General features: G+C 44.1%; 1 protein-coding gene across 2 annotated transcripts in view; it reads left to right on the top strand.

Annotated features, from left to right (window-relative positions):
• FRAS1 (Fraser extracellular matrix complex subunit 1) overlaps nt 1–23,544 on the top strand; it is a 491,248-nt gene that overhangs the window by 419,415 nt on the left and 48,289 nt on the right. For both annotated transcript variants that reach the window (XM_051820195.3, XM_051820194.3), the window contains 9 exons: nt 404–517; nt 2,493–2,643; nt 3,708–3,867; nt 5,975–6,143; nt 8,664–8,910; nt 10,150–10,494; nt 13,265–13,425; nt 13,841–13,988; nt 21,117–21,322. In XM_051820195.3, coding sequence (XP_051676155.3) covers nt 404–517; nt 2,493–2,643; nt 3,708–3,867; nt 5,975–6,143; nt 8,664–8,910; nt 10,150–10,494; nt 13,265–13,425; nt 13,841–13,988; nt 21,117–21,322 — 1,701 coding nt within the window. The remainder of the gene's footprint in view (nt 1–403; nt 518–2,492; nt 2,644–3,707; nt 3,868–5,974; nt 6,144–8,663; nt 8,911–10,149; nt 10,495–13,264; nt 13,426–13,840; nt 13,989–21,116; nt 21,323–23,544) is intronic.

Here is a 23,544-nt window from a genome sequence, read left to right as displayed (position 1 = left end):
CACCCCTCCCCCACCTGGAGACTCTGACATTAATATTTTCATGATGATTTTCAGCAGACTCTCATGAAAATTTTAGCAAGGATTACTGGCAGGAAAATCTTCTGTGTGCTATTTCATCTCTGGGCAGTACTGACCTCAACTAAAGACAGCATAGATGCAGGCAGACCCACTTCTGTAGCAGCTGAGAGCCCAGCGGGAGTTTCTGGCTTCTCTCCCACATTTGTCACTCAGCGTGCTCCCTGAGGCCTCTGCCCCAAGGTGATGAGGCTTGGGAACGGGCACAACTGCCCCTTCTTCCCCTCTGCAGGGTCAGCAGACTTCAGAGCTTCCGGTCTGTAGGTCCTGGCCCGACCTCTTTAGGGTGCCTGGGATTGATGAGCTTTCTCTTCTGACCTCCCTACAGATCCGGACGGCGGCACCTCAGCAGTTCCGAGTAGACATCCTGCCAGTGGATGATGGCACCCCTAGAATTGTCACCAACCTGGGCCTCCAGTGGCTGGAGTATATGGATGGCAAGGTAAGGCTGGACCCATCTGCCACACTGACCCTACCCAGCTTGGGCCACTGCAAGGAATAGAACTCTAGTTCCATTCTAGTTCAGCACCTCCCTATGTCAACTGATTTTCCCAAGATGAGTGAGCCCTATGACTTTGCTTAGGATTGTTTATTAGCTAAGACTGTCTAGATCAGGGAGGGTAGTGCATGAAGATACTTGGAAAAGTTCATGGAAAATGCAATTAAATAGTATGTTTATTTTGGTGCAAAATAGTTTTGAAATCTATGCATAGGACAGGTCTTCAAAACACTCATGGAAAATACATATCATGAAAAAGCTATACATTTATTTTTTACCAAAGCAAACTTATCTTTTAATTCCATTTTCCATGAACATTTTGAAGTACCTTGTATAGTTTAAGATGCTGTTACAAAAAACAATGTGTAGTATTTCAGGCAAGTTGGAAGGTTTTTTCCCCCCATATATATAAGGTCAAGGGAAATGAGTAATGTAGGGCTCTACATACCATTCAGAAATGCAAATGCCTTCATGGGTTGTTGCTGTTGACCAGATGGCTGGATGTCTTCAGAAATGTATCATTATTCCAGCCCAAAGGGAGGGGAAAGCAGAGAAGTAAAAGACAAGCAACTTCCTTTCAATCAACGATAGAGAAATCACTTGTGCTCATATTCTGTTGGCCAATAGTTGGTCATGTGGTCTCAGATGTTGCATGGGAGTCTGGGAAATAACTCTCTAGCTGGTCAGGCTGCACTCAGCTGGAGTCAACTGTAACCTTGTGAACTAGAATGGCAAGATGGACTTCAGGAAGCATCTAGCATCTTCCCCAGGCAGAAAAGAAGTGTGCATTTTTGTAGGTGAGTGCCTTCAGAGGATTTCTACTTTAGAAATTTCCTTCTCCTTCTCCTAATTCCCCACTTGGTCATTTTAAGGCATAGGCCTTAATTTTCACCTGGCAGCATGCCAGACACCAAAGCCACATCCCCACCTGAAAACACACACACAGGTCTTGAGTTGAGTTGAGAGCTGATTTCTCACTTTGGTGGGTGGTATTCCCTCTTGGACAGCTGGCGTCTCCGTGGAACTGATTAGTTGGTTGTATGTGTAGCTGTCACACCATAGGTTCCCACTGAACTGGCTGGGGATCTTAAAATATGTGAAATAAAACTGGAGCAAATTCCTCTGATAATTTATTTTATTTTCTCCCCCTACCTGCTACCTGTTCAGAATGATCCCATTCTTTTCTCAGCAGTCTCCACCTGGGCTTCTACCTCCCATTCCTCCCCTTGTTCAGTAACTCTGATTTAAGTAATCGGTGACTCTATTGCTCAGAATTCAAAGGTTGATTATCTGTCCTTATCTTACCAGACCCACTGTTGACCACTCCCTTCCTTTTCTCAAACCTCTGCCCTCCCAGTTATTTGTTGAATGAATGAATGAGTGAATGAGTGAATTAAAGCTTAGCCAGTATATTTGGGCAGTAATGGGGTAAGAAATATTTATCTTACTCCATTTCAAGCATTGAAATTACCTGATTTCAAGTATTGCAGGTGACTCCTGGAAGGTAAAAGTGGCCATCATCTCCGTATGAGCTCATTTTTCCATAGCTGCAACCTTCTTTCAAGGCCAGACTCAAAGCCCACTGTCTCAAATCCCTCTTTCCTCAACACCAAGTAGAATTAATCTTTCTCTGTCTCTCTCCCTCTCCCTACTCTCTCCCAAAAAGTCCATAGCGCCCTCTTTATGTGTCCATGATAGCTCTCACCACATTGACCTTACTCATGAACCTTTCTTTCCAAATAAGGTGTGAGTGCTGGGCTACTGTCCATCCTCACAACCTGTCCAATTCTGACAGAATCTCTCATGCAGCAGCTGCACTGAGTAAATCAAAGTTGAGCTGAATTCAATCTGAGTCAGAGGGCCTGGTTCCTGCTTTATTCCCACTCCAGGAATTAAATGTAATGGGTTTCTATTCCAGGCAACCAACTTGATCACCAAGAAGGAACTGCTGACCATGGACCCAGACACAGAGGACCCACAGCTTGTCTATGAGATAACCATGGGCCCCAGGCATGGCTACGTGGAGAACAAGCTGCAGCCTGGCAGAGCTACCACGACGTTTACCCAGGGTGGGGACTTGAGGAACTCAGATATGGGAGAAACCTCTCCCAGTGTCATCCTGCAGTCTCCCTGATCTTTCTTATGGCCAACTCCAGCTACTTACTCCTAAGTAACCTATTTGCAAATAAATAGATCTTGCAGTGTCTAATCATCTAACTTATGAATTTTAGTCCTCCTGATATTTTTTTTCCCTGTTACTCTAAACTATGGCAGGAAAAACTCATTTTACCATGCTTCCTAATTTTAGATTTGGGCCAGGTTTTCTAGAAAGGATATACGATACTGCTTGGTTTTCTTTAAAGACAAATAGACAAAAAAAAATCTTATGAAAGGTCTGTGATCCTATATGGTTTATTTTTTGTGCCTTATGGATTATACATTTTTTTTTGATCTTTTAGCCAAGAATTTAAAATCAGCATGCAGAGATTGCTCAACAAACCTGTTCCTGTTGTGAATCACAGCAAGCAGGCCCTTTTGTATTTTAGTTGCTTATAACCTTGTCATGCTCTTCTAGACTTCTGCTCCTGGGCCTGCCTGGGAGCAGTCATCTTACCACTGCATCTCACAGGTCATGATCCGTGTTCTCCCTTCCTTCCTACATTCAGCCGGGTGTTCTCTCCTGGCGCCTTGTTGTCTCTGCCTTGTATGTGTGTTTTAATCCAACCCAAGCTTTTCTTATTAGCACATACCTTCCCAAGAACCTTCTTTAGAAGGAATTAGGGCCGGATGTGAGGCTGCACATAGGGCTCCAAGCCTTCCTTGTGTCAACTCTTGGAGTGCACTTGCACATTCCGCAGCTGTTTACTGAAGTGCTTTTGGTCAAGGCCCTGAGATTCTCATTTTACAACCGCACGAGTGCTTTCTGTACATAAAGACAGGTCTTTTGTTACACTGAGCTGCAGGATTTCATTTTAAAATCTGCCAGAAATTTTTCCTTTTAAGATTCTACTTCTTACTATTGTGAAAAGTTCTGTCTGTAACCCATTACCAGAATAAGTTGGCTGTGTTTGTCTGGGAGTATTGTGGTTGCCTTGACTGGATTAATTCACAGTTGGTCTTTTTTTTCTCACAGAGGATGTGAACTTGGGGTTGATTCGTTACGTGTTGCAGGAAGAGAAGATCCATGAGATGATGGACAGTTTCCAGTTCCTGGTGAAAGACAGTAAACCCAACGTGGTCAGCGACAATGTCTTCCATATCCAGTGGTCCCTCATCAGCTTTAAATATACCAGGTACTGATGTTAGGGTGTGTTTATCCCTGAGAAATGAATCAGGCGAGCAGAGGGAATCAGGATAAAGCACCTTAGGGGTGAGTTCTAGTCATCTGCTGCTGCTGATAATGGTGGTGATAGTGATGCCATGGTAACAATAATAAAAATAATAATCGCACCAAATATTAAATACTATATGTATCGGCCACAGTACCAGGTACTTAACATCATCATCTCATTTAATACTCATAATTTTAGATGGACTCTATTCTTGTCCTCACAGCAGCAAAGCAATAACAACAGAAAGAAGTTCAGCAAAGGCCCGTAGTCACACAGTGAGTAAGCAGTAAGACTGGGAGTTGAGCCCAGTGGTCTTAACCATTGTACTTTACTGCCTCTCGTACAAGGATTTCTGCATCTGTGTTCCAGCTTTAAATGATATTTAATGGTTCGGCCTTGTGGCATAGTGGGTAAAGCTGCCAATTGAAATGTCCACATCACATGTGGGCGCCAGTTCTTGTTCCAGCTGCTTTACTTCCAGCTCAGCTCCCTGCTAATGCTCCTAGGAAGGCAGCAGAAGACGGCCAAGTGCTTGGGCCCCTGAACCCACATAGAACACCCAGAGGAAGCTGACGGCTCCTGGGTCAGCCTGGCCCACCCCTGACCATTGTGGCCATTTAGGGAATGAACCAGCAGATGAAAGATTGACCTCTCCCTCTCTCTCCTAACCCCCCACTCTCCCTCTCTCTCTCTCTTACAAACCCTGCCTTTCATATAAATAAATAATTTTTAAATATATATATATATGTGTGTGTGTATAAAACTAAGGATAACTGATGGAAAAAATAAAAAATAGGCATTCAATTCCTAAAAATAACCACTGGCCCTCACCTGCAACGTCCTCACCTTCTACCTGCATCTCCCTGTTCCCAAATTTGCATTCTCTCCAGCTTCTTTGGTTTTCCTAGGATCATATGTCTTTAGGGGCACACTCATTACTAATACTGACAGCTCTTTAAATGGTTACCTAATCTGTTGGGGAGTTAGGCAAACAGATATAATGATGGTGAGCAAGCATTATGCTGATATTACAGGTCAAATTATAACTATGGGTATAATTTTTCTGGGGGTACAAATTCTTTAAATCTACATTTTGGGGACTCATTATTTCTAAGAAGTGAACTTTATGACAATTCAGATGACAGTTGGAAATCAGAGGAAAGACAGACTCAACTTCCTGTGTTATATATGTAGAGTCTATTCCACTCTTCCATACATTTGGAGAATTAGAGGGAAATTAGAATCTTTTGTGTATGTAATGTTGCTCTTATTTACCTTTTGACTGTTTCTATTTCAGAATTAAATAAATTCAAAACTGATCACTCTTTCTGGATAATTCTCTAATAGCTAATGGACTAAATAGTAAGATAGTTGACATGACACTTTGCCTACAGCCTTCCCAACCACAAGACAAAAACTGGGTCCAGTCTCCATCCTCAGTGATGGAAAACAAGCCCAGTGCATGCCCCACTTGCTGTGGCTTTTCCAGACCCACATAATTATTTCATATGGTTGGCCTCCAATTTTGAAAAGCAATATGACTTTTCAGCAGCAAGCTAAATGAATCCTGTCTTTCCCTCATTGTCATAAAGCTCCACTTGTCTAAACACCTTTGTTAGCGACGTCATCTCTAATTTTCTTACCTCTGGCACTGCCCTGTCTCCCTTCCTGGGGATCTATCCCAGCCCATTCCCACCTGAACTAAGTCATTAATTGCCTTTGAGCAGGCTTCTTCCCTAAGAACCCCCTGACCTGCTCTGATTACCACCCCAGGGGGTGATTGTTTGTAGTTTCTTATGTTGTGCAGTCTGAAGTTCATGGCTCCTGTGAGCCATCCGTCTTCTGAATGATTCTCTATTTGCTTTCACAACGAGGCAGGTGATACTCTACATTCACGTGGTACGCTGATTGCTCCAGGTGTACACATTCCCTCAATTTACAACCTGACTTAACAGAACCAAACTACTTCTTCTCTGAACTATCTGACATCAGTAACCATGCAGAAGAGACAGGCGTTGAACAGGCCATGGGGCAGGTTTTCAGAGACTGCTTCTTTGTGTGCTTCCAGCTACAACGTCAGTGAGAAGGCAGGGTCTGTGAGTGTTACCGTGCAGAGGACTGGGAACCTGAACCAGTATGCCATCGTCCTGTGTCGTACCGAGCAAGGCACTGCGAAATCCAGCTCCAGGGTTGGCTCCCAGCCTGGACAGCAGGACTACGTGGAGTATGCTGGCCAGGTAGGGGCAGATGGACCTCTAATTCCTGGAATGCCAGGCAAGCTGTGGCAAGGGCTGTGGTGTGGTTACAGGCCATGGTGGCACCTTCCCACTTCATTCTACTCTACTCCCTTCCCACCCGCATCCTTCCTTAAGTAATTTTCCTACATCTTCTTCCCATGGTGCTTTATTCTTTCAGTCTGTTTAATCCCGTTGATACTTTAAATTGCCAAAGTTTACACTGTCACCTAGCTTCTCAGTCTTTGCATTTTGCTTCGTGACAAAAACAAGGCTCCAAGGCATCCTATTCTACACTGAGCCATTGGTATCCTAAACCTTCCTTTCCCTTCACCTTCCTTACCTAAAGGGAGGGAGGAAAGGATACAGAGCAGTTGGGTTACTCTTGGAATAGGCCAGATGAGACATGATGGGAAGTTGGGTTTCAATTACTATGTGAGGTTCGAGAGCACTGGATGGAGTCAACTAATGACCGAGCATTGATTGGACTTAGCAAAGGATCAGATAGTGGGCCAGAAAGGAGAGCTGGATGCAGATGCTTCTTGCTAGGAGAAAACACATGGGGAGATCCTATTTGGCAAGCTTTGGTGCTTGTGACTGCCTTGGACATGTTGAGTGCCAGTTGCCTTAGGAACCAGTTGACCACTCTGTAGATGGATAAGGAGGCCAGCAAAGAATCCATGGTAGAGAGAGAAATCTGCAAGTCATCTATATGGGTGTTTCAGAAAGTTCATGAAAAATGCGTATTATCTTTGAATTCCATCTTTCTCACAATCATTTTGAAGTCCCCTTGTATGTACCATTGGTAATTAGTGGCAGGTTGGCAATGAGAAAAAAGAGTAAAAGGAAAAGAGAAAGAACTTGAATAGTCAAGACCCTTAGAGCAAGGGCCCTGTGTCTGTCTCCTTGTATGTAGGGCACAGTGTCAGTGTCTGGCACTTTCTAGGTATTTAGTCAATGTTTTTTCAAAGCGATTTTATTATCCTTCTGACAATGCCACTCTCTGTCAAGTGGAGGAGTTTCTGCCCCTTAATTGAGGCATTTCAGCTGGAGAAACCCAAGGCCTCTAGCATCCAATTTATTTGAGGAATTAGAACAAAGGGCCCATATGGGTGCTAGGTATAGTCCTGGCTCCTCTTCCGATCCAGCTCTCTGCTATGGCCTGGGAAAACAATAGAAAATGGCCCAAGTCCTTGGGCCCCTGCACCCACACGGGAGACCTGGAAGAAGCTCCTGGCTTCAGATCAGCCCAGCTCTGGCTGTTGTGGCCATTTGGGGAGTGACCCAGTGGATGCAGAACCTTTCTCTCTGTCTCTCTGTCTCACTGTCTCACTGTCTGTAACTCTGCCTCTCAAATAAATAAATAAAATCTTAAAAAAAAAAAAAGTTAAGAAGTATGAAAGAACAGACAAGCCAAAGAGATTTAGTAAAATAAAACCAAATCTGCTCTTCATTTTCCAAGAAAAACTAAAAGCCATCAGTGGATTCTAGATATTATTCCTTTTGTTGGGGGTATTTTGAAATATGGAGCTTAGTAAAGCTTAATTAAATTAGTTGTTTGGGTTTGCGCTAATAATAATGCTCTGCAGATGTGTGTGATCTTTGGCGGTTTATGATTATTTTTTTCACATGTTTCAACTGTCTCAGCTTCTACAAAGCACAGTCCATCCACTTCCTGCTCTCTAGATTTTGGTTTCACTCAAAGGTTTTCATCTTTTCATATTTTTTTAGACAAAACCAGAATAAATCCCTATAAATTCACAGTTGTGTAAATATAAAATAATTTCCCTGTTTTGTAACAGGCTAAGTTCATTCACATAGTTTTATCCCATTTTAATGGCAAAAGATTTAGTCAGATAAAAGGTTAAAATTAGCCTGGATTGTTTATAATGTAACTTTCTGTGAATTCAAACCTCACTAAGTACAATGAGATTCTATGTCAATTTTAATTATATATGCAATATGGTAATGGTTTCAATGCTATCTCACGCTTGTTCAGTGCTTTAAAATGCACTTAGCACTAGTGGGCATATTATTGTTATTGTGTTGGTGGAGAATCCAATGTTTGTGAAGTTTTATAACCTAACCTAGCTTGGAAGAAACAGAACCAGGACCCGAGGCCAGAACATTATACTCTGAGGCCAGAGATCTTTCCTGTTAAATTTGCCACAGAAAGACGGGAAACTGAGCAGTCAAATAATGACTGTTGCTGTCCTAAGATAGCTAAGAAAACAAGAGAGAAACAGTGGCCATGTTTTCCTTCTGTCACCACATGGTGGGCGATGCCTTTGTGTTCCATGTCCCTATCCAATGAGTCAACCCCAGTGCACGGGAGAAGAGTGGGAAGAGACGACTACATGCTGCAGGTGATAGCATGGGAGGTTGGGGGGGCTCAAAGAATGTGCTGTGTGGGTCAGTGGTCTGCCCACTGGACTTGCATGACTTTTTTTTATGGCGTTCTGGGGCATCAGACCAGGGGAAGCTGCGGCACAGCTTGACTTCTCGTTGTTCGCTTTGCGACAGGTGCAGTTTGACGAACGAGAGGACACCAAGTCCTGCACCATCGTCATCAACGATGACGCCGTGTTTGAGAATGTTGAGAGTTTCACTGTGGAGCTCAGCATGCCAGCGTACGCCCTCTTAGGGGAGTTCACCCAGGCGAAGGTCATTATCGATGACACTGAGGACGAACCCACATTAGAGTTTGATAAGAAGACCTACCGGGTCAACGAGAGTGCTGGTTTTCTGTTTGCACCTATTGAAAGAAAAGGTCTGTTGGGGCCAGAGGTGACGAGGAGCTATAATAAGAGCTAACGTTTCTTGAGTCCCTTTTGTGTGCCAGGTACTCGTGTCGCATATTAAATTGTGTGTAAGTACTTTATACGTATTCATTCATTCAACCCCAAAACAACCCGAATAGTGCTTCTATTGCACAGTGAGTCCTCGCAGAAGGCCTCTCTTTTTAGTCCAAGTTGTTAGAGCGCCCATTTATTCTTAAATTAGACTAGAAGACTGGTTATATTTAGCCCTACAAATTATTCATGAACTGAGTATTCTTAATCAATCACCCAATCCATAAAATATTTAGTAACCTTGGTCAAGGAGGGAAGTTATAGTTTGTTAAGAACCAGCTTCCCATCTTAGTTCTCAGAGGACAGAAAACGTGCTTAAAGATTCCCCTTCGTGAGTGTCATAGCTGGAGCTCAAACATGAAATAAAATGCGTGCAAGAAATAAAGAGCAATTCTTCAGGGGCTGAAAATCAAAATGAAGATCTATGGATTTATGATGTGCAATATCGAGACTTTAAAATGGGTAGAAATTAAATCTCCATTCAAAGCCACATGACTATAAATGATAATGTCAGGATTTTTTATTGACTCTGCTGACTGAATATCCATGTAACAAATATTGTGGATAGCACAAACCCTTGGTAATGCCTCTTGGAAAACAAGCAAGCCCCCTTGATTGCTCTGAGCCCCCAAGCCAGGCTCAGAGCAGACTGGCAACTGAGAGAAATGGCAGAACTCTTAAATAAAGCCATTGGTACAGAAAGGCAGGCTGTATTTTGTTTTGTCTTTCTTTTTGGTAAACAAGCTTGCTTCTCCCTGGGAATTAAAGTGCAGAAGTTTATTCACAAAGGCAGGGAACTGTACTCAAAACACTACCTTCAGGACACAATTACAATGATACTCAAAGTACCAAATGTGTCTCTTCTCTCTCCATGCACTGTGGTCTTGGATGGCGGGCAGTGAGTCTTGTGAGTTAACAGAGCACAAACAGCACAGACTAGGAAATCCATGGTAAGCTATTTGGTGAAGTAGCTGGTGTTTAGTAAACCCACCAGAGGCTTCAAAGAAACTGCAACTCAGAAAGGTTTCCTATCAGAGCCTGAAGAGAAACAGGATGGCAGGTGTCTGAGGGCACCAAGCTCAGTGCGTTACGAGGGATCTCAGGATTTGAAGGGTGCTCTCTCCAACGCTCTGATCTTGTTGCCATCTGTATTTCAGGAGATTCGAGCAGCATCGTGTCTGCAGTTTGCTACACGGTGCCTAAATCGGCTCTGGGAAGCAGCCTCCACGCTTTAGAATCGGGCTCTGATTTTAAATCCAGAGGGAGGACTGCTGAGAGTCGGGTGATTTTTGGGCCTGGTGTGACCATGTCCACCTGTGACGTCATGCTCATTGACGACAGCGAGTATGAAGAGGAAGAGGAATTTGAGATTGCCCTGGCCGATGCTTCCGACAACGCCCGCATCGGAAGGGTGGCGACCGCCAAGGTGCTCATCAGCGGTCCCAATGATGCCTCCACAGTCTCCCTGGGCAACACAGCCTTCACTGTCAGTGAGGATGCAGGTAACGGACAGCCTCTCTGGGCTTCCGGATTGCTTCCGTGGACAGTTGAGACTCTGAGAAGGTCATTTCTCAGTGACACCATTGTTGGTCTGAGGCATATGTAATGCTGGACATCAAGACCAAGAATGGAACGTAGTGGGGAATAGGGAGGAGCTGACTTAGAGCTCCACGGGCTGACTTCTGTGGCCCGGTAGGAGTTCCTGGTGCTAAGCATTTGACTTGTGAAAGGGAGAGGGGTTTGATTTGCTGAGGACACAGGTGCATCACTGAGTGTCCTGCTGGCTGCTGAGACAATACACGGCAAAGGCTCAGCTCGGGGCACAGTGGCAGTCTCATTCATGTGACATCCCTAAGCAGCCGGTGGGCAGGCATCTTCTCCCTGGTGGATTGGCTCCTTCCCCCTCGTGTCTGCCTAGGCATCTCCAAGACCTCCGTTTGTTGCTGAGAGATACACCCCAGGGCAGCAGCTGTGCTGAGCATCTGCTGATCTGAGCCAGCCCAGGGCCTTTCCCTCTTTGGAGGGATTCTCACAGATACTGGGAACTAATATTTTTGAGCATGAACTGAATGCCAGGCACCATTCCGGGTGTGTTCCATGTATCCTCACTTGATCTTCCATGGAAGACACAATCTCCCAGAGAAGAGCAAGCAGAGACCTAGAGGAGTTAAGGAAATCAAAGACTCAACAACCACTAGAATGGCCGAGCTGGATTAGAACCCTGATCTTTCTACTGAACTGTACACCTCTCCCATCCACCAACTGCTCAGTCCCGACTCCAGCTCACCTCACAGCTTATTGGCTTGAAAAACATGGTGATGGGGTTTAACATGTGCACTTTTCTCTGAACGTGAAAACAAATATCTTTAGGACATGACAAAGCAGGATGTCACACTGAACCAAAAGATGATATTTGTTCCTTAAATGAGCAGTAAGAGGTGGGAGTTTGGTATCACAGTTCAGCACCCACATCCCATATCAGAGCACCTAGGATTGAGTTCTAGCTCTGATCTGATGCCTTGGAGGTAACAGGTGATGGGTCAACTAATCGGGTCCCTGCCACCCTCATGAAAGACCTGGATGGAGTTCCTGGCTTCTTACTTTGGTCTGGCCAACCCTCAGCTCTTCTGGGCATTTGTAGGGTAAACTGGCAAATGGGAGATCCCTTTCTTTTTCTCTATGTCATGGTCTCCCTCTCCCTCTGCCTCTGCCTCTACCTCTGCCCCTCTCCCTTTTTTTTTCTTAAAGATTTATTTATTTGAAAGTCAGAGTTATACACAGGGAGAAGGAGAGGCAGAGAGAGAGAGGTCTTCCATCCGCTGGTTCACTCCCCAGTTGGCCACAATGGCCGGAGCTACACGGATCTGAAGCCAGGGGCCAGGAGCTTCTTCCCAGTCTCCCACATGAACGCAGGGGCCCAAGGACTTGGGCCATCTTCCACTGCTTTCCCAGGCCATAGCAGAGAGCTGGATTGGAAATGGGGCAGTCAAGACTTGAATCGGCGCCCAAATGGTATGCCGACACTGCAGGTGGCGGCTTTATTTGCTATGCCATAGGCCAGCCCCAGTCTCTGCCTTTTGAATAGATCAAATTAAAAAGCTTTAAGGGAATGTCACTATGGTATAGTAGGTAAAACTGCCACCTGTGGTGCCAACATCCCATATGTATGCTGACTCAAATCCCTGCTGCCCCACTTCCTATCCAGCTCCCTGCTGATGTACCTGGGAAAGCAGCAGAAGATGGCCCGAGTGCTTGAGTCCCTGCATCCCCATGGGGGATGACAGACCCCAGCTCCAGCCATTGAGGCCATCTGGGGAATGAACTAGTGGAAGAAGATCCCTCTGTCTCTCCTTCTCTCCCTAACTCTGCCTTTCAAACAAATAAGTAAATCTTTAAAAAATTTTAATCTAAAAATAAGCAGTAGCATTTATGGTTTCAGTAATGATGTGGGTGCCACTTGGAGAACATAGGAAACATTAACCCAATTAAGATTTGAACAGGGGCTGGTGCCGCGGCTCACTTGGCTAATCCTCTGCCTGCGGTGCCGCCACCCCAGGTTCTAGTCCCAGTTGGGGTGCCAGATTCTGTCCTAGTTGTTCCTCTTCCAGTCCAGCTCTCTGCTGTGGCCTGGGAAGGCAGTGGAGGATGGCCCAAGTGCTTGGGCCCTGCAACTGCATGGGAGACCAGGAGGAAGCACCTGGCTCCTGGCTTTGGATTGGCACGGCGCCAGCCATAGCGGCCATTTCGGGGGTGAACCAATGGAAGGAAGACCTTCTCTCTGTCTCTGTCTCTCTCTCTCTCTCTCTCTAACTCTGCCTGTCCAAAAAAAAAAGGGATTTGAGCAAGAACATCCAGCTTCCCCCGTAGCATCTCCCCACTGATTTCTAGCTGTGGCCTTAGTCTCTGAGCTTCTTCTCTCTAAAGAGGATTGAGATGGTTTTCAGTGGCTCTTTCTCCTCCAAGTAAAGTGTTCTGCTCCAGTGCAGAGTGTCCTTTGTAAGGCCATGAGACCACTCTCCACTCAGGGCTGTGACTTCACCACTCCCTCCCTGGCTCTCTAGGTCTGTCCTTGACCTTGGTGTCTGCTGACAACAGGGTCATGACGTCTCTCAGTCTAACTCTGCAGGTGTGTGGGGGCTTCATCGCTGGGGTTGGATGATTTAAGTTGAAGGGGACAAAGCTGTACTGTAACAGGCAGAATGTTGTTCTGAAAACCTCATTGAGTTTCTGTGGCAGGGTTGACCATGAAAGTCTCTATTAATCACGATTCAGGCACAGTAAAGATTCCGGTTATCCGCCATGGAACCGACCTCTCCACTTTCACGTCTGTCTGGTGCGCCACGCGACCCTCGGACCCAGCTTCTGCCACTCCAGGTGTCGACTACGTGCCCAGCTCTAGGAAGGTGGAGTTTGGGCCTGGTGCCACCGAGCAGGTGGGTACACAGCAGTCAGAGTACCACAGAGTGAGTCACTGGGCCAGATGGGTCTGAAACCAGCCAAAATCTTCAGTGAGTTCATCAAACCCCCGGAAGACTGTGGCTTTTCCTTGGCTATTGCCAGATCGTTTAAAACCATAAAGAGCCAGACAAAGGAATAAACTTAGGAAATCTAAGCACTCCCAGGGACTTTTAGAGTGTCATATACCCAGTGTTAGAAACCACACTAGTTTGATGTAAATACCTGGACACAAACCATCAGTGGTGTGTAGTCAAGAGATGATCATTTTATGGATTTATAAGATACCTTGCTAGAAGAAAGGCAAGTGGCCACTTTGTCCCCGTCTCCCGAGGGCAAACGTGTACTGGGTGCTGGGTTCCTCGGTAAAGTTTGTTTTGGTTTCTCTTCTAGCATTGCACCTTGACTATCTTGGATGATACTCAGTATCCAGTCATTGAGGGACTGGAGACATTCGTGGTTTTCCTCAGCTCAGCACAAGGAGCCGAACTGACCAAACCCTTCCAGGCTGTCATTGCGATTAATGACACATTCCAGGATGGTAAGACATTCATTGGGGGTGCCTGCTGGTGGGTCAAAGTATATTTCTGTTTCTTCCTTAATTTCTATGTAAATGACATTGGAACACAAATTGTCATCTGAGATACATGTATTGCATGTGTGTGCACGCACAGCACATTCATGCATACACTATTATGTAAAAAGCAGGAGCCAACCATTCATGTCGCTGTTGCTCTGCCAGAGGTGTATAAGCCTTGGGCCTTGCCCTCCAGTAGCTCAATGTCTAGGTGTGGAATCAGACCCTGGAACAGAAAAGTTAGAATATATTATGCTAAATGACCTCCAAGTGCTATAAACCCAGTCCTGCGGGAGCACAGGGAACTCAGCAGGAACTGTATGGGGTGTGGGACTCTCAAGACTTCACAGAGGGTGATAGTGAAGCCAGGTCTTCAGGTGTGATCATTTAGCTAATGGGTGAGGCAGGAGAGTCTCCTTCACATGGAGAGAGACGCACACACAAGATAGAAACTTCTGAAAGACAGATTCAGGGAAGAGTGAAATGCTTACTCTTGCTTTGAGCATGGCAGGAGCTGAGCGGAAGAATGAAATGGGAAGACAGATTGGGGTCAAGTTGGAAGGAATTTGAAAGCAAAGGGAGCAAGAGATGCCTGTGAGCAGAGGAGTGGAGTGATTTTGGTTTTGGAAGCTGACGCTGGCAGTACTGTAGAGGCGGTGCAGAAGTGGAAACAGGAATATGAACAAATGATCAGATGCTGCTGAAGATGTCACCTTCATAACACAGGGAGGCACGGGGGAGGACAGTTGTTCTTGGGAAGAACTCATGCAGTTTAGAGTCATCAGAACTTCAGAATCCACTGTCTGGATTCCAGAGCTGAGTGGAGAAGATCAAGTAAACCTCCCACCTTTTTTTTTTTGTAACTGTATTTAAGGTATATAAATTTCATGTACTTCATATGTACAGATTTGGGAACATAGTGATACTTCCCACTCTACCCTCTCTCTCCTCTGCTCTCACCCCTCCTCGTCCTTCCTCTCTTATTCTCTGAATTTTTATAAGGATCTACTTTTTACTTTTTACTCATAAGATTAACCCTATACTAAGTGAAGAGTTCAACAAATAGTATAAAGGAAAAAACACTGTTCCTCAACAGTAGAGACAAGGGCTGCATGTAATCACTGTATCTCAAAATGTCAGCTTGACTTCCATACATTGTTGGTACTCTGTAACTCCCAATCAGGGAAAACATACGGTATTTGTCTTTTTGCGACTGGCTTATTTTACTAAGTATAATGGTTTCTAGTTGAATTCACTTTGTTGCAAATGACAGGTTTCTCTTTTTTTAAGATTTATTTATTTTATTTGAAAGTCAGAGTTACAGAGAGAGAGGCAGAGAGAGAGAGGTCTTCCATCCGCTGGTTCACTCCCCAGTTGGCCACAACGGCCAGAGCGGCACCAATCTGAAGCCAGGAGCTAGGATCTTCTTCTGGGTCTCCCTCGTGGATGCAGGGGCCCAAGGACTTGGGCCATTTTCTACTGCTTTCCCAGACCATAGCAGAGAGATGGACAGGAAGTAGAGCAGCCAGGTCTTGAACCAGCGCCCATATGGGATGCCGGCATGGCAGGCGGCGGCTTAATCCACTATGCCACAGTGCTGACCTCATGGATTTCATTCTTTTTTACAACTGAGTAGTACACCATGGTGTATATATATCATAATTTCTTTATCCAGTAAATAGATGATTGATATCTGGGTGGATTCCATGTCTTAGCTATCGTGAATTGATCTATAAAAAAAACATGAAATTTCCCACCTTTAGCCAAGAAGACCCCTCAGCAGCTGCAATGTGGCCCATAAATCCCACCATTGAGCTCCTTGAGTGGCTGAGAAGGCCTTGGAGAAGGGACAGGCAGCTCCCACAGGCAGTTGTGAATGTTTTCATTCCTTCCTAGATAATTCATACTGTGCCCTGACATAAAGAATTCAAACAGCACTGTGGGTATGTTATGAACATTGCATCTTCTCCCAATCCCCCAGTTCCCCTTGCTGGAGACTGTCATTATAACCAGCGTATGTGTGTCAGGGTGGGAGGAGGGGAGGCAGGGAAGCAGAGAGATTCTCCTTCAGGAGAAATGCAGAAATAAGCATCCAAAATGGCAGTATCGTATTTTAGGGACAGAGTGAAGTGTAACTTCCGTGAATGAAAATTCACCCCTTTTCATCTGCAGTTCTTTGAGTTGTGACAGAGGCGAGCAGTGATGCTACTCCCCCTTACCCCCACTCCAAGTGCTAAGCAGCGCTAACAGCCTAGAGACTTCTCACAAACCCCTGGGTAGTCACTCTTTCTCCAGTCCCAAGCCTTGGTGACCACTGATCTGTTTTCTGTGTCTGAAGTTTTACCCTCTCCAGAATGTCCATAATATGTTCCATTTTGAGTCCAATTTCCTTCACTTAGGAACATGCACTTGAGAGTCTCCCATGTTGCATGTATGAGCAGTCCACTCCATTCATTGCTGAGTAATTTCCCTTGTTTGTTTATCCATTCACCTGTTGAATGACATTTGCATAGTGTCAAGGTTTTGGCTGTAGAGTGGCTATAAAGACTTGCATATAGGTTTTTGTGCAAATATAGGTTTTGATTTCTCTCTGGTAAATACAGAGTCGGATTGCTGAGTCATGGTAAGTAGATGGTTGGTATTGTCAAGTTGTTTTTTTTTTTTTTAGTTATTCTCGTAGGTGTATAGTACTATCTTGTGGTTTAAAACAATTTCCCTAAGAGTGGCAAGACACCAACTATGAGAAAATATTCACAAAAAATTATCTACTTAAAGGACTGTTAACTAAACTATAGAAAGAACTCTGAGCTTAACAAGAATAAACCAGGCTGTTTTCAAAAGGGACTAATAGCCTGCACAGACAATGATACCTGAGTTTTGTCAAAACTCAAAAGTTTAATGCCAAGAGTGAACCCTAGTGTAAAGTGTGGACTTTGGATGTTAATGATGATTCAATGTGTTCATCTGTTATAACTGGTGTACTGATGCAGGATGTTGATGGTGGGGAAGGTCACTCTTGTGTAGGGATGGATAATGCACTTTCTACTCAAATTTTCTGTGAACCTAAAACTGCTTAAAATAATAAAGTTATTAATAATAATGGGAAAAAAATAAAAGTTTCCCTAGTGACTATTGACACTGAGTTGTTTTAATAGTTTTTGCCATCCCTGTATCTTTTTTGGTGAGGTATTCATAATATTCAAATATTTTCCTTGTTTTTTATTGAGTTATTTCCCCCCTCTATTGTTGTTCTGAACAACATTTTGTGTTTGGCTAATATTTTATCCCAGGCTATTGCTTGTCTTTTGCTTCTTTTAACAATGTCTTTCAAAGAGCAATTGTTCTCCATTGTGAAGAGCTCCAACTTTAAGTAACAGTTCTTTTACAGAACATACTTTTAGTGCTGTGTCTAACAAATGTTTTCCTAAACCAAGGTTACAAAGATTTTCTTCTCTGTTTTCTTCCAAAAGTTTTATGGCTGTAAGTTTTTACATTCAAGTTTGTGATTTATAAAATGGTAACTTTTAAACTATGAACAAAATTATAACAGTTATACATTTTATATTGCCATGTTACTGCAGAGTTTACAGTGATCCATTAAACATTATCTCATTGCCTCATAATCCAGTGGTTTTACTTCTGTTTTTATTTTGTAGATAAGGACACTGAGAATCAGGGGAATAAAGATATCACCCAAAGTCTATTATCTAGAGGAACCAGCATGCATCCTAAGACATTTGCATTATGCCACCTGTTTTATTTGCTGCAATAGGGGAATCTGTAAATTTTTCTTTTTCCTTAGTGAAGCAAAAAAAAAAGGAAACTCACTCTTCTTTGTGTTCTGGACAAGGCCTCTTATTCTTTAGCATGAAAGGATAGTTAATTTACCTGTGATGAGCAGAAAATGAATACAAAGCAGAAGTCCTGTAATATAATCCCAGCCCAGCACTTTCTAGCTCTTTGGCCTTTGGCCAAAAGCTGAAGGTTACGGGGCCTCATCTCGTGCATCTATAAGTAATGAAAATCCTCAGCGTACAAGATTGTTGAAACGATTAAATTAGATAAGATCTGTGAGAATGCCTATTAGAGTATCTGGCACATAGTAGATCGTATTAAATATTAATTTCTTTCTGACATATCTGCAATTTATCACACTTAGCTAGGAGACACCAGGAACACATATTTTGTTGCACTCTGATCATCACAGAGGATTCTATTTAGATTTTTCTTACCATGAGTCTATTTATTGATGGGCATTGGGAGTACAAACAGAAAAGAAAATGTTAAACAAAACACTTCTCATCTTTCAGGTAAGCGTCTGCAATGGGGTGCCGGTCAAGAGTGTATCCCAGAGAAGAATCCCAGCCCCTGCTCCCCTGAGGCACTGCGCTTTCTACTTTCATTTACCCTTCCTCCCAGTAACAACTAACTTTTGCGTCCCTTCAGGATGCACATTCTAGTGTGGAAGAGCTTTGCCTACTTAATCTCTAATCTTCACACCAGACCTGCAATTCGTGAAACTGAGATGGAGTAACCTGTGTAAGATCACATGACGAGGGAGTGATGGGCCAGAGTTGGAACTCAAGCCTCCTCCAAGTCCATCTTCTGTTTCCGTGTCTTACCATGCTAACTTTCCATACCGGAGCCTAGCAGACCACTGCCCGCTGTATGGCTGGGCTTACCGGAACTCACAATCCTTAGCAAGTCCACTTTCAGCCTTCTGGAGTATGCTTAGCTCTTTTCATCTTTTTTCCACTGGGCTGGTTGTAGGACCATAAGTCAACTCAGTAGCTCATCTCAGCCTGTTTTCCCGTTTCTCACCTTTGTCTTCTGCCATGATACCCACAATTAGACTCCAGTGTGTGTGAGAGTAAGGCCAGCTGGGCAGGATAAGAATGGCCCTGTTGCCACTACAGCCCCATGTATGCAATGGTGTCATACCTACTCATTAGCTTGGAAGAGCCAGGGGCAGGCGTTCTAAATCTCTGGGCCAACCATTGCTCCTGAAGAGGCCACTGCATTCCAGGCACGGGTGTTTACGTTCATTTTGTCAGTTATGGAGAAAGCGAGCAGGACGAGCGTGTGTATAGAACATTTTCTGTGCCTGCGCTGGTGCTCAGCATTGTGTTGTCTACAGAGTAATGAAGAGCAGAGTCCCACAGTCTATTTTGGGATGGAGACTTACAGAAATTAAAAGATAACTATAAATGGGTCATGTGTGTTAACTTTTCAGAGAGAGGTGCCAACCATCAGTGAATATGTAAGCCCCTGTGCCTTTCGTGGGTCATCTGTTTCATTTTTATGCACTCCATCAGTATAGAAAGAGAGAGGCTGGGCGGTCAGGGGAAACTGACTCCCAGAGCCAGGGCTATCCCTTCCTGAGGACTGTATTCCTTAAAGGGTTGTAGAGAGAGTGGTGTGAATACAAGCTCGAATGAAAGCACTACACGCGTGGATCTGCGGCTGCACACACCTTGTAGTGCACACCTTCTCTTCCCTCAGCCTCTCAAGGCACTGCAGCCTCCTTACACACAGGCATCGCTTCTGGGAAGCCGACTGTGGGAGGCGCCACTCTCTTCTCTTTCTCTTTTTTTCTTTTCATGCACAGAGATAGACGGGATGGTATCTTGTTCAAGAGGGGGGAAAGGAGTATTTTATAATGCAAGATGGCCATGGGGCTGATTAAGTCAGGACAGAGCTAAATAGTAGCGCTTTAACTTCTAACCTCGTTCCTCCAACCCTTGGCCCTTTCCCTAGCAACCAGCATCCTTTCATTGCTCCTGCCTTTAACAGCATTTCACTGGATTCCAGACCCCAGGGCTGGGCTTAAAGCCCACGTTGTACATTTTCCTTTAGGTGTGCTTTTTAGAGGCACTTCTGGCTTTTTCTTTAGTAATAATTGGTAACTCTTTGGCTTCATTCAGGGGATGCGATGGTTTCCATTTTTCTTGAGCCAACAGGTGGGAACAGGAGTGGGCAGGAGGCAAACAGAGCTTTCAACAGACTGGCTTGCAGAGTGCTCGGGTGCTCGCACCAGCCGCTTCTGGTTCCTTCTCCTCAGGTTTGGCAGGGCACAACCAGGAGGTGGCCAAGAAATTGGTGGTTATGTTTTCGGGTCAGCTTCCTGCCATCCCAATGGCTAATTCTACCTCAGGAGACTTGGACATGACTCTTGGCATTGATTGTGAAGAAATTAATAATCAGAAGTCAACAAAATGTTAGTCTTGGGGATGTATTTTAATGTAGAACATTATAATAGAAATTATAGGAAATAAAGAAGTCTAAAAAAGGATCCTTCCTGTCTAGAAGGTAGAGTTAGGGAGGAAATACAAACCATCATATCCTAATTCTTTGCAAAACGTGAGTTGCCTTCCATGGGCAGATGCTGTACTGAGTATCCTGCATACATTATCTCATTACAATTATATGAGGCCATGAGTTATAGAAGAAGAGGTAACACTACAGCAGCAGCCACGGACTAGGCACCCACTGGCCAGATCCAGCCTGTGGTTATGTCTTGTTTGGTCCATACAATTTTGCCTTCTGTGGAATTTCTCCTTACTATTTTATTCGGTTGTTATTTGTAAATGCAGGAGAAAAATACAAGGGAAAAATGCACATCTCTGACTTTGTTGGAAAATAAGCTTTGCAACAAAAGACTGGCGGCTCTGAACAGAGCCGGCTCTTTTTCCTTGGCCAGGGTCCTCACTCCTCCCTGTTGTTTCCCTGGACGCAAGGCCCATGTGAGTGGCCATTTGTCATCAGACTTGCACTGCTATTGGCTTTATTGTTGCCTAGGAAGAAAGCGAACTCTTTCGAGTATCCAAATCACCATCACAATTTTTCTCACACCTGACCCATTTCTTTACTTGTATTGCCTGCCTGCCTGCGATGAGGCTGAGCAAAGACAGGCGCAATTGACTTAATCCATTTCATTGGAACTGCCCTCACAGTGAAGCAGTTCCCTTGTCCTGAGAGCGACAGCCATGCCTTGCTGCCCGCGATCTGTCAACCTGCTCCTGCAGTGCAGCCCTCTCGCGGCCACTGCATCCCTCTGTCTCCCACTAATGACGCCACCCTCTGCTCACCCAGTGCCCAGCATGCAGTTTGGCAAGGATCTGCTCCTGGTGAAGGAGAAGGAGGGCGTCCTGCACGTTCCTATCATCCGGAGTGGAGACCTGAGCTATGAGTCGTCCGTGAGGTGCTATACTCAGAGCCACACGGCTCAGGTCATGGAGGATTTTGAGGAGAGAAGAAATGCAGACTCTTCCCGGATCACATTTCTGAAAGGGGAGAAGGTAAGTGATTTGTGGTGGCCTCAGACGGGAATCCCGTCTTCCTGTTCCCTGTGCCTATCCATGGCACTTTAGACCAGTTCTAAGCATTCTCAGAATGTCCTTGCTAAATAACCTTTGTAATAATGTTATCTATTCCATTCTATCTTGTCTCCAACTTACAACCAAAGATATATGTGAGGAGCCTTCAAAATTTCATGAAAATACACATGAAATTAATGTGCATGGATTTCAAAAAGTTTTGGACCAAAATAGGCTTATTTTTTATTTCAATTTTTCCACAAACTTTAGGTAGTTCCCTTGTATAGATTTGTTTAGCTGGGAAGGTTAAGGTCTTGGGTAACACTTTCGGAACTTAGCAGAATCAAATGGATGAGGCTTCCTTGTAATCTATGTTAGAAATAAACACAGACTGCTGATGTTACTGAGAGAGGAAGAGACAGTCCTCTACTATCTGGGTCCCTGACCCAGGGTGACATACATCCTAGTACAGGACCAAATAGGCAGCAGTTGAGCAGATTCAAGTCAATGGGGTATTCTCCTGGCAATGTACATGAAAAGTCAGGCATAGGGACATAGGAACTCCTGAGAAACTCATCACTAACTACGGTTGCATCGTAAATACGATTGAACCAAAGCCTGAAACCTCTGCAAATTCTGTGTGCATCAAAAGTATATGCTGAATAAGAAACCCATCTGCCCTTCTCTGAATCCCAGTTTCAGAAGACTGACTCAATGCCATCCCTGGTTCAAGTGCACAGTCCTCACTGGTCAGTACAAGGTCCTACTATTATTTTTGTCTGCTTTATTTTACACCAGTTCTCCAGTCCGACTGCCTGCCCAGCCTATTGTGTTTAAAGTGTTATCTCTTGATTTATATTTGTTCCTAAAAATAATTATTTTCTATGTATGATTTTTAATTTATGAAATTATGGTAAGTCTTTTAATTTCTTTTACTGTTTTACTAAGCCATTTGTATATTTCTAAAGGTTTTTTATTTATTTGAAAGGCAGAGTTACAGATTGAGAGAGAAAGAGAAAGAGGTCTTCCATCAGCTGGTTCAATCCCTAAATGGCTGCAATGCCCAGAGCTGGGCTGATCTGAAGCCAGGAGCCATGAGCCTCTTCTGGGTCTCCCACATGGGTCCAGGGGCCCAAGCACTTGGGCCATCCTCTGCTGCATTCCCAGGCCATTAGCAGGGAGCTCCACTTCCAATGGAGCAGCCAGGACTCCAACCAGTGCCCACATGGGATGACAGCACTGCAAGAAGAGGCTTAACCTACTATGCCACAGTGCCAGCCCCCATATAGCCCTTTTAATATGATAGGAGAGAGGTCCAAAAGGGCCCAACTGAAAGTATTCCAGTTGGTATTACATGATTCCAGAATAGAGGCTGCTATGTAGAATGCTGTGACTCTAATTACACTTCCTTGAAAATACAGTCCTCAGTAGAGAATAATCAGTTTGACAAACACTTGCTTTGTTGTCATCAAATAAGGATTGGGATTACAATACTTTGCAGTTTTCAGTTTTCATACCATTTGTCCTCAGCTTTCAGAGTTCTTTAACTTTTAAAGATATCTTCAACCTGACACAAAGCCTTTCAAAGTTCCCTATAAGATTACTTAATTTTTACAGAGGAATACAAACATTACTCAGCTCTCTAGAAGTCTAATCAGTATGTTAAACACTGATCATCAGAAATCTAGCTATTACAACATGTGCAAAAGTATTAAGTAGCGCAGACAAAATGTAGAAAAGCACATAAATATTTCACATGTGTCTTTAGATGTTTGCCTTATTGCTCTTTGTCTTTTCTTTTTCTTTTTTTTCTTTTTTTAACTTTTATTTAATGAATATAAATTTCCAAAGTACAGAATATGGATTACAATGGCTTCCCCCCCATAACTTCCCTCCAACCCGCAACCCTCCCCTTATCCACTCCCTCTCCCCTTCCATTCACATCAAGATACATTTTCAATTCTCTTTATATACAGAAGATCAGTTTAGCATACATTAAGTAAAGATTTCAACAGTTTGCTCCCACACAGAAACATAAAGTGAAAAATACTGTTTGAGTACTAGTTATAGCATTAAATCTCAATGTACAGCACACTAAGGACAAAGATCCTACAGGAGGAGTAAGTGCACAGTGACTCTTGTTGATGACTTAACAAATTGACACTCTTGTTTATGGCTTCAGTAATCACCCTAGGCTCTTGTCA

This window comes from Oryctolagus cuniculus, chromosome 8 (assembly GCF_051225735.1).
Source record: "Oryctolagus cuniculus isolate XC-2025 breed Fujian yellow rabbit chromosome 8, ASM5122573v1, whole genome shotgun sequence".
In the NCBI taxonomy this organism is placed as follows: domain Eukaryota; kingdom Metazoa; phylum Chordata; class Mammalia; order Lagomorpha; family Leporidae; genus Oryctolagus; species Oryctolagus cuniculus.
The sequence above is the reverse complement of the archived record's forward strand: the minus strand, read 5'-3'. Positions and strand labels throughout refer to the sequence as shown.